This window comes from Rhineura floridana, chromosome 3, assembly GCF_030035675.1.
Source record: "Rhineura floridana isolate rRhiFlo1 chromosome 3, rRhiFlo1.hap2, whole genome shotgun sequence".
NCBI classification, from domain to species: Eukaryota; Metazoa; Chordata; class Lepidosauria; order Squamata; family Rhineuridae; genus Rhineura; species Rhineura floridana.
Window position 1 is genome coordinate 197,247,083 of NC_084482.1, and position 14,813 is coordinate 197,261,895.

At 42.1% G+C, this 14,813-nt stretch overlaps 2 protein-coding genes across 2 annotated transcripts in view; one reads left to right on the forward strand and one right to left on the reverse strand.

Annotated features, from left to right (window-relative positions):
- The window catches only part of LOC133378856 (zinc finger protein 27-like), a 38,989-nt gene extending 26,259 nt beyond the window's left edge, over window positions 1-12,730 (forward strand). The window contains exons 9-11 of the mRNA XM_061613469.1: window positions 7,445-7,555; window positions 9,170-11,025; window positions 11,954-12,730. Of these exons, the coding sequence (XP_061469453.1) occupies window positions 7,445-7,555; window positions 9,170-10,986 (1,928 nt within the window). The 3' untranslated portion in view covers window positions 10,987-11,025; window positions 11,954-12,730. The remainder of the gene's footprint in view (window positions 1-7,444; window positions 7,556-9,169; window positions 11,026-11,953) is intronic.
- The window catches only part of LOC133381018 (galectin-1-like), a 149,763-nt gene that overhangs the window by 118,895 nt on the left and 16,055 nt on the right, over window positions 1-14,813 (reverse strand). The gene's annotated exons all lie outside the window — the stretch shown is intronic.

Consider the following 14,813-nt stretch of genomic DNA (forward strand, 5'->3'; position numbering starts at 1 on the left):
TGAATGTCACGTTATTCTGAAGGAAGACTTAGACATTACAGAGCTATTGTTCATGCATCTGGCCCATTCATGTACAGTGAGAAGATGTACAGAGTAACAGTAAAAGGGGAGCAAGAGAGAGACTCTTCCCTCCACATGCTCTTTACATCTCTGGAGCTGATTGGTCCAGGTACTTTTCTCCATTTCTGGGCCATTGGCCTAAGCGGGAGGGTTAAGACACGAAGGGCAAAAAAGATTCAGTGTCCCTTTCCTGCAAGCTCTTTTTACCAGTGAAGTAAAATCCTTCCACCTCTTACTGTATATATGAACAAAGCAGGCATGAGGCAGAGTGAGGTTTTGGGCTGTTTAGGGACTTCATCCAGGGTCTCTCAAGTCTAGTATTATTTCTTGTTTTGCATCCTTCCCTCCTCCTCCTCCTGACCCAAAGATGTTTGTTCACTAATCCAGTGCTGGCAACAGTTTCACATCCCTGCTCTTCCTCCTCCTACAGGACCAATGAAAGGGCCTACAAGGTGCATGGCAACCCTTCCCCCCCCTCCTTTGTCTACTCAGGTTGCCATAAAAGAGGATCAGTTAGTCCCAATGATTCTAGGAAGGGATATCATGGATTCTGACATCAGTATTAATGTAAACCAGGTGTGGAGAACCTTTATTCCTCCAGGTGTTGCTGAACAACTCCCATCATTCCTGGCCATTGGCCATGCTTTCTGGAACTGATGGGAGTTATTATTTATTAAATTTATATCCCACCCTTCCTTCCAGGAGGAACCTGGGCTGCAAAATTGCAGAGTTGTAGTTCAGCAACATCTGGAGGGACAAAGGTTCCCTGCACCTGATGTAAACATATGTAGCCAAGCTACAAATTGTCAGGTATGCAACCCAAGCACTGCTTTAATTGTGGAGAAACAAGTCATGCTAACATTTGAATGAGAAAGTGTAGATGGTGCACATGTAATGGGAGGTTGATGTAGATCTGGGAGAAAGAGTTTGATTTTCTCGTTAGAGGCTCCTGGAAATTCAGAAACTCCAAATTCTGGCTCCAGAGAACACTTTCTATGTAAACAGGGTCCTGGGTTGCAAAATGTTGAAGATTTTATTTTTCAATAATGGATTTCTGATGGTCAAATCCAAAATCTCACACAGAAGTGTCACATCTTCCAAAGGAAACAGATTTCATGCAATTAGAAGGGAATGGTGTTCCAGATTCTGAAGGTCCTGGTGGTATACCACAAAAATTTTAAGAGTGTACTTAATTGGTAAAGTCTGGAAAGTCATCCAGTAAGCCAAGTGTGGTACATTTAAAGGTAATGAAACCTCACCTTGACATAGGAAATGTAGTTTATTGTATAAGTGAAGGAGAGAAAGGGAATAGAGTGTGAAGCTCTTGATGTACTCTTGATTAGTGATGAGACCAAGTGACATCAAATGATGTTATCTAATAAGGAAACAAAGGCCTATACTATGGTATATATCTTCAATCCTTTACCCTTTTTAGAACAAAATTCTTTTGGATGTTGAGTTGTGTATTCCATAACCTGAGCAGAAAGGGGGAAATGGTTTATACTGTCATTTGTAGAGTATCCACTCATTTATTCTGAAGTTGCATTGGTGGACACAAAACACTTGGTAATAGCAGAAGCCTTGTTAAATAATTTTTATAAATTAGGAGCAATGGTAATGACTTAGATTGGGGGAGGGGGAACTTCTGCCCTTCAGGCCAATCATGTCCCCCCAGAGGGTCCAATTAGAAATTAGTCCATTTTCTCCAAACCACCCCCCCCGCCCATTAGTTGACATCATTAGTGACATCTGCTGATGGGCAGGAGGACAGGGTTTAACCTTGCGTTACCTGAGCAGTCCCGTTCCCAGCAAGTAACAAGTTCACACAGCCAAGGCAGCAGGATATAATTACCGCTAATCAGCTGAGCAGGGATTAAATCCCTGTACACAAACGCCATTTGAAGCAGCTCTCACATGCAAGCTACTTCAAAGAGGCTTTTGCAAAGGCTTAAGACAGCTCCTGCACTCCTGCTGCTTTAAATAGGAGTGCAGGGGCTGCCTTAGAGCCTTTTCTGAGTCTCCCCATGCTTCCCTTTTAATTCTCTGAGATCGGGGATTTAAAGTGGGATGGGGGAAATGGAAGAGGCTTTTGCAAGTTTCCCCCCTCCTTTAAGTCACTGATTGTGCAGACTTAAAAGGGAAGTGCAGGGAGACTTGGAAAAGGCTTTTGCAAATCTCTCCCCTTTTAAGTCCCTAATTTCAAGATGTATTGGAAGCACAAGAGATTTTGACAGGTGAGCAGCCTCACCCATTTGTCTGATTTGGCCCATAAGGCCAATCCTAATAAGTATCTGGCCCATGGAGCCAAAAAGATTCCCAACTCCTGCCTTAGATGACTGTATACCCTGTATCAGTCTGATATTTCCAGCAAGCAAGTAGAGGCCTAGTAAGATATTATAGCCTTATGTTAAGCATAGATTTAGAATGTTAGTGAGCCTGGAGGCTTGTATTCCCCTTTCAGGGCCCTGCATTTCATAAGCACCTGAAGGCCTAAGATAGTCAAGGGCATGATGACCTGCCCAGTATAAGGCTGGGAATGCACCTTGTTAGAGAGGCATCAAAGGAGCCCAATTAGGCATAGATTCAAGAATATGTTATTAGCAAGGTGTTTCATAGTTGGCTCAAGCCTAGGGTCAAGGGACAGCTAATGAGCAGTTGCGTGTTAGGACAGCTAGATGGATAAGTCAAAGGACGGTCAAATAGCAAAATAGTATAGCACCTGCTCGTTAGCAGAAATGGGAGTGAAGATAGTCGACATATAGCTTGCCAAAGAAATGTCAGGGTTTCCATATAGTTTTCTAGCAATTAATTGGCTTTTGAAGATCAGTGTTATGCTGTAATGTTCGATGTATGAAAAATATCACTTCTGTATGTAATCATGCCAATATTGTATGTAATCATGCCAAATACCACGTGTTAGCTTCAAACCTATAAAAGTGTTGCGTGTGCCCCAATGGGGTGTTCAGTCTGACACTAGCTTCTGCAGGGCTGTGTGGCTGTTCCACTTTTATTGGGCTACTTGGTGTAAGTTACTCAATAAATTTTAACTCTTTGTAAGCAAATCTCTTGTCTGCATCTCATCTCTGGTAACCCAAAACAACCTGGAAGTGACACAATGACCTAAAAACACACATATGAAATCAGGGATTCACAACGCTTCCTGATCACTATACATTGAAATGGATTACAGATCATCAGTAATACCAATACAAAACTGCAGACATAAGCATGCATTCTGCAGGAATTCAGTGTTAAGGTGGGCCACATAGCAAGTAAGAACATAAGAAGAGCCTGCTGGATCAGGCCAGTGGCCCATCTAGTCCAGCATCCTGTTCTCACAGTGGCCAACCAGGTGCCTGGGGGAAGCCCGCAAGCAGGACCTGAGTGCAAGAACACTCTCCCCTCCTGAGGCTTCCGGCAACTGGTTTTCAGAAGCGTGCTGCCTCTGACTAGGGTGGCAGAGCACAGCCATCATGGCTAGTAGCCATTGATAGCCCTGTCCTCCATGAATTTGTCTAATCTTCTTTTAAAGCCATCCAAGCTGGTGGCCATTACTGCGTCTTGTGGGAGCAAATTCCATAGTTTCACTATGCGCTGAGTAAAGAAGTACTTCCTTTTGTCTGTCCTGAATCTTCCAACATTCAGCTTCTTTGAATGTCCACGAGTTCTAGTATTATGAGAGAGGGAGAAGAACTTTTCTCTATCCACTTTCTCAATGCCATGCATAATTTTATGCACTTCTATCATGTCTCCTCTGACCCGCCTTTTCTCTAAACTAAAAAGCCCCAAATGCTGCAACCTTTCCTCGTAAGGGAGTCGCTCCATCCCCTTGATCATTCTGGTTGCCCAGTAAACAAATGTAACAGCAAATCATTGTCTAGGAAAGAGCGTTCCCACCTTGCAATTATTGGAACACAGCACACAGTATCCTGAAAAGGAAAACTGTGCTCTGCTTGTTTGTAAGGGAGTGGTGGGAGATGTGAACAAATGCTGTATATATGTCTGTATATATTTTCTGCTTTGTAAAAGATTTCTGCAACCTCTTATGATATCCAAGTGTAACTGTCAAAGTTTGAGGCCTTGTGCTGTTACTATGTTGCAGGCCTGTTTGGCAGTAGCTGTTTTGTGACAAGTTCTAAAAGGCACGCAATAGAGAGATTATCACTTTTAATATTTACAGACAGGGCCTGGATCAGGTCAATAAATTTTTATTGGTCTGGGAAACAACAGACTGTGATTGGGTGAAGGTTCTAGTCAGTGAAAAATGGGCAGCTAACTGTCAGTTTGGAAAAATGACGGTCAGTTGGGAAATAATTGGCAGTTGAAGCTAAAAGTTAGTTGATGAGGGAGGTGTGAGGCAGAACAGAAAAAGCTACGGCAGTGGTTTCCAACCTGGGGGCCGGGACCCCCAGAGGGGCCGCAAAGTAATCCAGAGGGGGCCGTGAACAGTAAAGAAATGAATTATTTATTAATTTTTTAAAAAAGTCTTCACTCCCTCTACACTGTCTGCTTTCCACTGGTGCTGCAGATGACACCTCCCCCTTGCTCCAAACGAGAGGGGAGGCCTTTTGCTGAAGTGCCAGAGCATCTTTCAGGCGCACTAAGGGCAGGCATCTGCCTATAAAATACATGACAGATGCCAAAGGAGACTGAGAGTGGAGCTACCAGGAAGAAGAAGGAATTACTATCACTGATTCCCGTCTCCTTGCACTGCCACTACTGACAGCTCCCTTACTTAGAATAAAAGGAGAGGGCTTTTTGTGAAGGAAAAAAGAAGCAAGCCTGCAAAGAAAGTCTGCCTTCCCCCTTCCTTCCTGGCAGCCAACCTGCCACCCTGGGGGGAGGGGGTCACAAAAAAAATTCAGCTTATAAAGGGGGTCCCGTGCTCATAAAGGTTGGGAACCACTGAGCTAAGGGGAAAGTGCATAGCTGAGGCCTGAATATTAAGCTATTCTTCCCCAGTGTTATAACTGTACTGTGCTAGTGAAAATCAGAGAAAGGGAGTCGGTGGCTGTGTTAGGCTAAGAGGCTGTCCTGTGTAAATATCTTCCTAAAAGAAGGTTATACAGGTGGGTTTTTAAAATCAGCTAAACTACCAAGCAGCCAGAAGTACAGCTGGAGGAGCTTTGAGGTTAAAGGCAGAGTGTACCCAGTAGTTGGACTGGGCTATGAGCTAATTTGGCTGAGGTGGAGGTGTAAGGAGTTTGGCAGGGGGTAAAAGCCACAGAGGCTGGTATCAGTCACAGTGTCCCTTGAGTCCTTAGAAACTGTCAAGAAACACTTGTAGGACCCCAATGTAGTTTAAAAATGGAAATGGTGCTAGTGAAAGAGGATCTGTGGGAGGTCTTGAAATCAGAGCGCCCAACAGATAACCCCCAGGACTGGAACAAGAAAAATAGAAAAACAAGGGCCATGATTGCATTATCGGTGCAAAACGATCAGCTGCTCCACATTAGAAATGAGAAGACAGGGATAGAGGAAGAGGCATGATCTTCCAATTGTATTTGATGTTATTAACATTGGAAAGTTCAGACCTTTCTGGCCTTAAAGAGCCAGAAGGCTTTAAAAAGGCCTTAAAAAGCCAGAGGTCCCCAGAAGGGGACTGGAATACCACCATTGACGGCAGTGAGTAGCCGGCATTCTGGCAATGGACACTAATTAGTTCTGCCTCTATTCACCTTCATGAGTCAATGTTGAAATTGGCTCACAGGTAGTACGTTACTCCAGTGAGGCTCTCATGGATAAATCCGGACTTGTCGGGACGCTGCTGGAGAGGATGTGCAGATCTTGGGATGTATCACCACATGTGATGGTCATGTCCGTGGGTCCAAACATTTTGGAATTCAGTGGTTGACGAGATCCAATTGATCGTGTCTGGGCCCATGGACAAGACACCACAGGCAGCACGTTTGAATTTTCTAGCCAACACAAATTTGGATAGCAAGGTCAAGCCACTAATGGGGCACTTGCTTATGGCAGCATGCCTTACCATAGCAAGACATTGGAAGGATTTGCATGACGCTACAATACAATATTGGTATTATAAGGTTTGGTACATTGGTTTTATGGAGAAATTGATATACAAACTAAGAGCAGCATGTGGTGCCCTTAAACAGACAAATTTGCTTTAGTATGATTCCCATTTATAGCCTATGTTTACAGGAAAGAGAACAATCAAAACTCACCACCCCATTATGCTAGTATTTGGAACAAGTAACATTATATATATGTTAAGCTTCTTCACAGTTAACCCAAACAATTCTTATGTATTACGGGTCTCAGCAGCTATGAATGATACTAATAATACAATTTCTAAGTTTTACCACTTCTGGGAATAGAGGAAGGGTAGGTGAGGGTGAGAGATGTTGTTTATATTTTCTCTCATATATATTGAATACTCAGTCAGTGAAAGAGATATATCAATATGATCTGTAATGTCTGCTGATTGTCTCTGAAATAAACATTACTTTATTTTGAAAACCAATAAAGATCTTTACAAAAAGAAAAAGAAACAAGAAGACAGCTAAGAAAATGTGAGACGCCCTTTATAAAGTACAGCAGCCTGCCAGTATTAACATATAGTAAACCCTTGTGTACAAAATATCCCATTAATAATCTTAATGAATACAGTAGGGCCCCACTTTTCAGCGTTCTGCTTTTCAGTGTTCTGCTAATACGGCGGCTTTCAATTAGAGTAAGGCCCCATTCATAGGGTGCTTGTTCCGCTTTTACGGCATTTTTCGGGCGTTGAGCACCATTTTATTGACGGCGTTCCGCTTTTTGGCGAATTTTGCTTTTAGGTGGAAGTCTGAAACATAAGCCGCCGTATGAGTGGGGCCCTACTGTAGTTCATCCTGTCTCCATGGTCAATATCAGTCTCATGCCTAAGCTAATCATACCTCGCTACCAGTAGGTTTTTGAAGCATTGCGGCCCTGGGCTCCTACTGGGAGGAAGGGTGGGATATAAATCTAATAAATAAATAATAATAAAATAATTAATAAATAAATAAGAGAATGGGTAGCAGCGGAAAAGGGTCACACTGAGGAACTCTTGAATTATAGTGGCAGGGAGTTCCATGCACCTCGGAATATAAAAATTAACAAAGGACAAATATCTAAACTTGTATTTCTAAAAAGTGGGACTGAGGAAACCATTTCCCTGTAGGAAATAATTAAACATAATTAGCTTGATCCTCTTTAGGAGTACCAAGCGGGTATGTCCAGGCTGGATTTCATGAGTGTCCTCCCAAACTATGTATTTGATGAGGGTTGTGAAAGGTACTTTTGTGGCTTGCTTTCTGGGGTTTTTTTGTGAGGCCATAGGATGAGTTTGTGAGTCTGATCACATCCTTTGACATTCTCTTTTCCCTTCTTTCCTTGGAAGGTTCTGCATTAGCCAAACCTGATCTCATCTGCCGGCTGGAAAAACGGGAAGAGCCATGGGTAACGGATTCTCAGGACTTGGACAAAACTGAGATTTCCAGCGCTGACTCAGGTGAAGAGTCAGGATAAACCAGCTGACCAAAGCCTACTGATTTCTGGAATTCTGATAATTACCCTTTTAAAATGTTGGGGACTCTTCTTCTGCTTCAGTCACTTTCTTAAGGAGGCAGGAAGAAGAGTTGCTCCATGGGGGTTATTCCCACATGGGGCTTCCCATGTTCAGTTACTTTCAAATGTTTTCAGTCCTTTGAGGGAAACCAGTTCGCATTAACTGCTGAGGAAGGCACATCAAGGAAGATGTGTTTCCCTTTTGTTCAGTGTGGGGATAAGAGAGAGTTTTCAGTTGGGGACACCTATTAAATAGCCATTGGTAAAGTTGTGTAACCTTTCGCCAAAGTGGCTGAATTAAACTGTTAAGCCATGTGTGAACAAGTCAATGCCAAAAGGGTTCCTCAGAAGGTAGAAAATTTGAAACCTGAGCTGGTACTGACCTCTGGATTTGGCTCCAGTATCTGCAAAGATGCTGCTGTTAGTACTACTTTGGATTTGGTACTGAATTTTCCACTAATTTGCTTATTCACTATAGTTGCAGGTCGGATTTTTATGTAGTAATTTTCCGTTACTATTTTAAAAAACAGATTTATTTTTTTTCAATCCGCCTCTAATATGTTGATGTTAAGAACTATAATTTTATCAATATTTCCTTTCAAACTATTGATATTTCCTTTAAAATATCGATATTAATATCAATATTTTTTGCGAGGGGAAGAAAACAGATCGGTAAAAGCAGCAGCTGGCAGACAAAGAACAAACCTGAATCGATACTGGCCTGTTAGATCCCATCCCTGTCTGTGGGGAATATAAACACTGCAGAAATCCTGCTTCATTGTCTTCTCTGTTCCACGCTTGACTTCTGTTATTCTCTTCTTTCTGTTTTTTTCCTCAGCTTTACCTTCTCTCCTCCATCCTAGCTCCTGTCGTCTTTGGGTATTTCTGTGTGTTCACTTGCCCACATTGTTCTCTTCTTACACTACATTCAATGACTTTCATTACCTTATTATAACCAGTTACAGTTACTCATTTTAAAATCTGTCCCTCCTGAGGGCCCACCATTACCTGTCAGGTCTAATTTATCTGGACTTGTCGTCTGGTCGTCTTTGCCCTGCCAGTCCTGTCCTGTTGGCTAAAGCTTTTTCTTCATGCCCTGCATTGTCTCTCTTGCCTCCCTGTTTCTTGGGCTCCCACTGCCTACTGACCTTCACACCTCTCCCTTCTTGCACTTGTTCAAATAGGATTGGAAAATGTATAAACCTCACACTCCGTTGACCTTTAAATCTCTGCCTCTTTCCTTTTCCTTCTCCTTTCATGTCTTTTTTGCATTGTGTTGCCTTTTTTAGTCTGAAGTCACTGTGACGGCCTCCCTAATGTAATTATTGCATAGCACCTAATCCTTAAGCTGCTTTATATTAATATTTTGAGATGAGTTAGTATTTGGTATAATGGAATCAAAGGAGAAGACAGAGCTAGATGTTGACGGCTGCTTCTTGAGTGGATATTTCAATATTACCACCATATTAATGGCTCAGTTTCTTCCTTCAACCTGCTTAAAAGGTTTCTATACTATCTTCCAAAATAAATATTTTTTTCTATTTGCCCTTTATCCCAGCAGGTCAGTGCAGGAAAGAACATTCATACTCCATGTGGGGATTACAGTTTACTCAGAAATCAAACCTTGCCAAACATCAGCAAATAGATGCAAGAGAAAAATCATATAAATGCTTGGACTGTGGGAAATGCTTTGCTCAGAAATCAAAGCTCATGAAGCACCAGAGAGTCCACACAGGAGTGAAACCATTCAAATGCTTGGAGTGCGGGAAATGTTTTGCTTGGAAATGGCCACTTGTGGTCCACCAGAGAGTCCACACAGGAGAGAAACCTTATAAATGTATGGAGTGTGGGATATGCTTTGCTGAAAAATCAAAGTTAATGAGGCATCAGAGAATCCACACAGGAGAGAAACCATGTAAGTGCTTGGAGTGTGGGAAATATCTTACTCAGAAATCACATCTTATGACACACAAAAGAGTTTGCCCAGGAGAGAAATCCCATAAATGCTTGGAGTGTGGCAAATGTTTTGCTCAGAAATCAGACCTCATTCTCCACCAGAGAGTCCACACAGGAGAGAAACCCTTTAAATGCTTGGAGTGTGGCAAATGTTTTGCACAGAAATCCAAACTCATGAACCACCAGCGGATCCACACAGGAGAGAAACCATATAAATGCTTGAAGTGTGGCAAATGTTTTGCTCAGAAATCATACCTCATAATGCACCATAGAGTCCACACAGGAGAGAAACCCTTTAAATGCTTGGACTGTGGCAAATGTTTTGCTCAGAAATCACATCTCATGATCCACCAGAGAGTCCACACTGGAGAGAAACCTTTTAAATGCCTGGAGTGTGGGAAATGTTTTGCTGATTCTTCAGCATTTACAGGGCACCAAAGAGTCCACACCGGTGAGAAAACATATAAATGCATGCAATGTGGGAAGTGTTTTGCTTGGAAATCAAATCTCATGCTCCACCAGAGAGGCCACACAGTTGAGAAACCATATAAGTGTGTGGAGTGCGGGAACTGTTTTGCTCAGAAATCACATCTTATTAATCATGAAAGAGCCCACAGAGGAGAAAAACTATACAAATGCTTGGAGTGTGGGAAATGTTTTGCTTGGAAGTCACATCTCGTTAACCATGAGAGAGTCCATGTGGGAGATAAACCGCATAAATGTTTGGAGTGTGGGAAGTGTTTTGCTCAGAAATCACATCTCATGATCCACAAAAGAGTTCACACAGGAGAGAAACCCTTTAAATGCTTGGAGTGTGGGAAGTGTTTTTCTCTGAAATCCAGTCTTGTGGAACATCAAAGAGTCCACACAGGAGAAAAACCCTATAAATGCATGGAGTGTGGGAAGTGTTTTGCTCATAAATCAAATCTTATGATACATGTGAGAGTCCATACAGGAAAGAAACCATATAAATGCTTGGAGTGTGGGAAGTGTTTTACTGTGAAATCCAGTCTCGTGAAGCACCAAAGAGCCCACACAGGAGAGAAACCCTATAAATGTTTGGAGTGTGGGAAGTGTTTTGCTTACAAATCACAACACATAACGCACCAAAGAGTCCACACAGGAGAAAAACCCTTTAAATGCTTGGAGTGTGAGAAATGTTTTGCTGATTACTCAGCCTTTGGAAGACACCAGAGAGTCCATACAGGAGAAAAACCATATAAATGTTTGCAGTGTGGGAAATGTTTTGCTCGAAAGTCGTATCTCATAAATCACCAGAGAGTCCATACAGGGAAGAAACCATATAAATGCTTACAGTGTCGGAAATGTTTTTCTTTGAAATCAGCCCTTCTTAGACATCAGACAGCCCACATGGATGAGAAACCTCTTGAATATTCTAAACTTTTTCCTGTGCAGTAGGGAATGAAGCTTGTACTCTTCACATCTGAGCATTTGCAGGTGAGAAATAATGTTTTTATCTCAAAAATATCTAATTTTCGCCATCAGAAAATTTTTGGCCATCAAATTTATCTTGGACAATAAATGTCCCAGAATAGATTTCAGTGCAATGCAATGCCCAAGGCAAAGGGGGGGTCTTCCTGTCCTAAATTTAGGGCTATATTATGAAGCCACTAGACTTGTTTGGATACATTTATGGCCGTTTCCAGACAAAAATAGGATGTTATATGATTTGGAGTAACGATATGTTGCTATCCCACTGGCCTCTTCTCTCTAATGCCCTTATAGGGCAAGAGGCATTTCAATTCACCAAACTCTTGTTCCACAGCAATCCTTGAGGACATGGGACAAATATAAACTTAGTTTGAGCCTGGATATCTCACAATGGTCATTGATCATTGGACATCCAAATTTCTCTAATAATGTACACATGGTGCCATGCACACAGCTTTGTAAGTGCTGCCAATTAGCTGATAAACAGGGCCTGCAACCTCCTTTTTGGTCCCACTGCATGTGTGGCATGAAGTGTAGGGCAGATGGGCATGACTTGGCCAAGACAGCCTCGTGGGCCAAAGATGGAGGCTGGGCAGGCCTAATTAGGCCCACGAGCCAGAAGTTCCCCACTGCTGATATAATATCTGCAAAATTACTATGTATCATCAAGATTTATATCCCACTTTTCTATAAAATATTGTCTAATTATGAAATTAATGTGATTTGCTTTAACTTAGTCTTCAATCTTAGTTTTAAATTAAACTAATAGGCTAGGTTACTTTATGAAGAGAGATTTTTTATATGGGGAAATAGTACTAACTGACTCTCCCGCTTCCTTTAGTCCGAAGTAGCATGATCTAGGATTCCAATCCTCATTCTGTCATGTGAAGATCAGCTTTTAATCACAGATTCCCTTTCTCTTTTTATATCCCAGCATCTTATCCAAGAGACATGAATTCCTGCCCAGCCTATGGAAGAACTGAGCTGTATGAGACAATAGAGATGCCACTTAGGAAAGAATAGTGTCAGAGTGACTTACATTGGAGGGAAAAGGCTTTGGCCCAGCAGGAACTGTTGTTGATAATGAAAGAATTTCTGCAAAAGAACAGTCTTATGAATATGGCAGAAACCTTGGCAAGATGCATGTATGTATATATACAAACTATCAACGGTGTATACTTGACTAGGTTGTAGACATAAGGACACAATAAGAGCTTGCTGGATCAGGCCAGTGGCCCATCTAGTCCAACATCCTGTTCTCACAGTGGCCAAACAGACCAGGGATGGGGAACCTCTGGCCCTTCACATATTGGACAACTCCCATCATCCCTGACCATTGGCCATGCTGACTCTATTTCTTCTGTAAATTTGGCAGTCAATCTGGTCTATGTAATGTTGTTTATGTATTCACAGTGGTGAGATAGAAGGTTGGCTAGGTTGGAATTGGACTGTGATGAGGTGGGCAGTCACAACAGGAAGGAGAAGTTGGACACTTTCTTTTAAGTGTAAATACAATAAAATCCTTTTCAAAACTTTAAACACCTTTTAACAGCTTCTAATTTTTTAAAAACCCATCAACTGTTAGCTCTTGTCTAAATAAGAAATGGTAACATAATTCTTCCCTGGCCTGAGGAAGTATTTTTACTTAATTTTTGTTTGATGGTTTATTTTATTTTGAAAAAAGTGTTGTTGTTTTTATAAATATTTATTAAAAATAAAGTTTGGGTGGACATATGTCCATAGTGATGTTATAGATGCCACCAGTTATTCTTTCATATACATTCATTTATGGAGGTATACATCCATGTGCAAGCTCTTGGAAATACCTGCAGAGGGTGGGAGCTTATAAATTAGCAATGCACCATCCATTGACCTCTAATTCATATGTTAGATCTGGAATTGGGAAGTTATGGCATTCCAGACGTTGCTCGGCTACAACTCCCATCATCTCTGACCACTGGCAGCACTGGCTGGCCCTGATGGGGGAGTCCAAACCATCTGGAGGGCCATACTTCCCTATCCCTGTGCTTCTTTAGCAACCCATAGTGTATTACACATTTCTTAAAAGCAAGCACAAATGCTACAGTGAAAATATATCTGTAATCAGCACTTCATAGATAACAGGGATGCTTTTGTATACTTGTAAATTACACACCCCTATTGTCAAAGCAAGAGATGTTGCTGATGGTAGCAACTTCCAACCCAGTGCTCACTCATGCACACATTGCTGGAAATTGTTTCTCTTCTGTTGTATTAATTGCGTTAATTGACCCAGCAATAGCCTATCTTGGTTTCTGAAGTAGGCTGTTAGGAAAAAGACACTGTAAGAGTATTTAGACTCTAAAGATTGCTTTAATCCTCCAATGAATCTGGTTGTAATATGTCTTACAGAATGCATAATAAATACATACTAAATATTTGTAACTGAGAACATCTGCTAAAACAAATGGCAGGGAATGACGATTGAAATGCATTTGTTCATTCCAACAGCCATAAGAATACACTGGATTTCCCTTTGGAGTGCATTAAATCCATGGTGACTAGTAACATGCACAGTGACTTTTTAGAAGTCTACAAATAGCCAAAGATCAAACTACTGTCCATAGGAACTGTAATTGGAATGCATTGGGGTGAGGTAAGGTCCTGCATTCTGACCTGCAGGATTTCAAATAAAAAGCATATTCCCTTCAGTACAAGTGGGATCTGCAACAAAACATTGCAGGGTAGAGTGCTTCTACTTAGGGCTCCAACCAGCCAGCCGTACCTTTTCCCAGTACACTCCATTCCATTCCTCCACATCCCCTCCACCCAACAACAGACACTCAATGTCCTGTGGCTGCTGAGGGTGCTCACTGGGCTATCTAGGGTTTCTGCTGCCTCTAAAACCTGCTAAAGATTTTTTGTACTTCAAGTAGGTTGATCCCTCCCTTTCTTTTCAGTTTTAGCCTTAGATAGTTGAGTGTGATATCAGTCTATGTATTTTCAGCCCTGGGATCTTCAGGTAAAGAAAAAATGACAACTTTAAGAAAAAAGAATGAAATAAAATAAATTGTGTGTGGATAGTACCATTTTGGCTACATAAGTGCCAGACCTGATATTACAATATGTATATAGCAAGGAAGGGAAGCCTGGCAAGCAATGGGAAAATGAGGAAAAGAAGGGTGGTAAATGCAGAGGCAGAAGGAAGGGGTGGCAAAGGGAGAGTAAGAGAAAAGGCTATAGTAGAAATGGAGGGGAAAGTGGGTTCCCTGTCTGCTTTTGGCGCTTGCACTTCCCACCTTGGGCTCAGGCTCTTCCTCAACACTGGCTTTGGCCCCACCCACAGACGGCATGTGCCCTGACAGATTACCCCTGAGGGAATACCATCCTTGGCAGAGAAAAGATTCCTCACCCCAGCATACAGTGTGTCCCCTATACGGTAACAAATGTACTGTTTTATGGATCAACAATGCCCTGTCGTTTGATGACGACCTTGAAGAGCTCCAGCCCAAAACCAGTGATAGCTGGTGTCTATTGGGACTGGTGGGGCGGAAGGCAGTGAGCCCAACAGTAGCTGGAGCCAGAGCCAATGAGAGGCAGAGTCAACTAATTCTACTGTTGTCCCCCTTCATCCTCACTGCTAAGTTGTACAAGAGCAATAAGGAGGAGGATGCTGACAGGCAGTGCCACCCCCTAGACTGGTTGTAGTTAAGAAGGCAAGCTAAGGTTGGTGAAGCAGCACCCCGTTTGCCCTAATGGACCAGACTCCACTGCCCAAGATGTTTTGCTGCCTGAGGTGACGGACAAAATGGGAC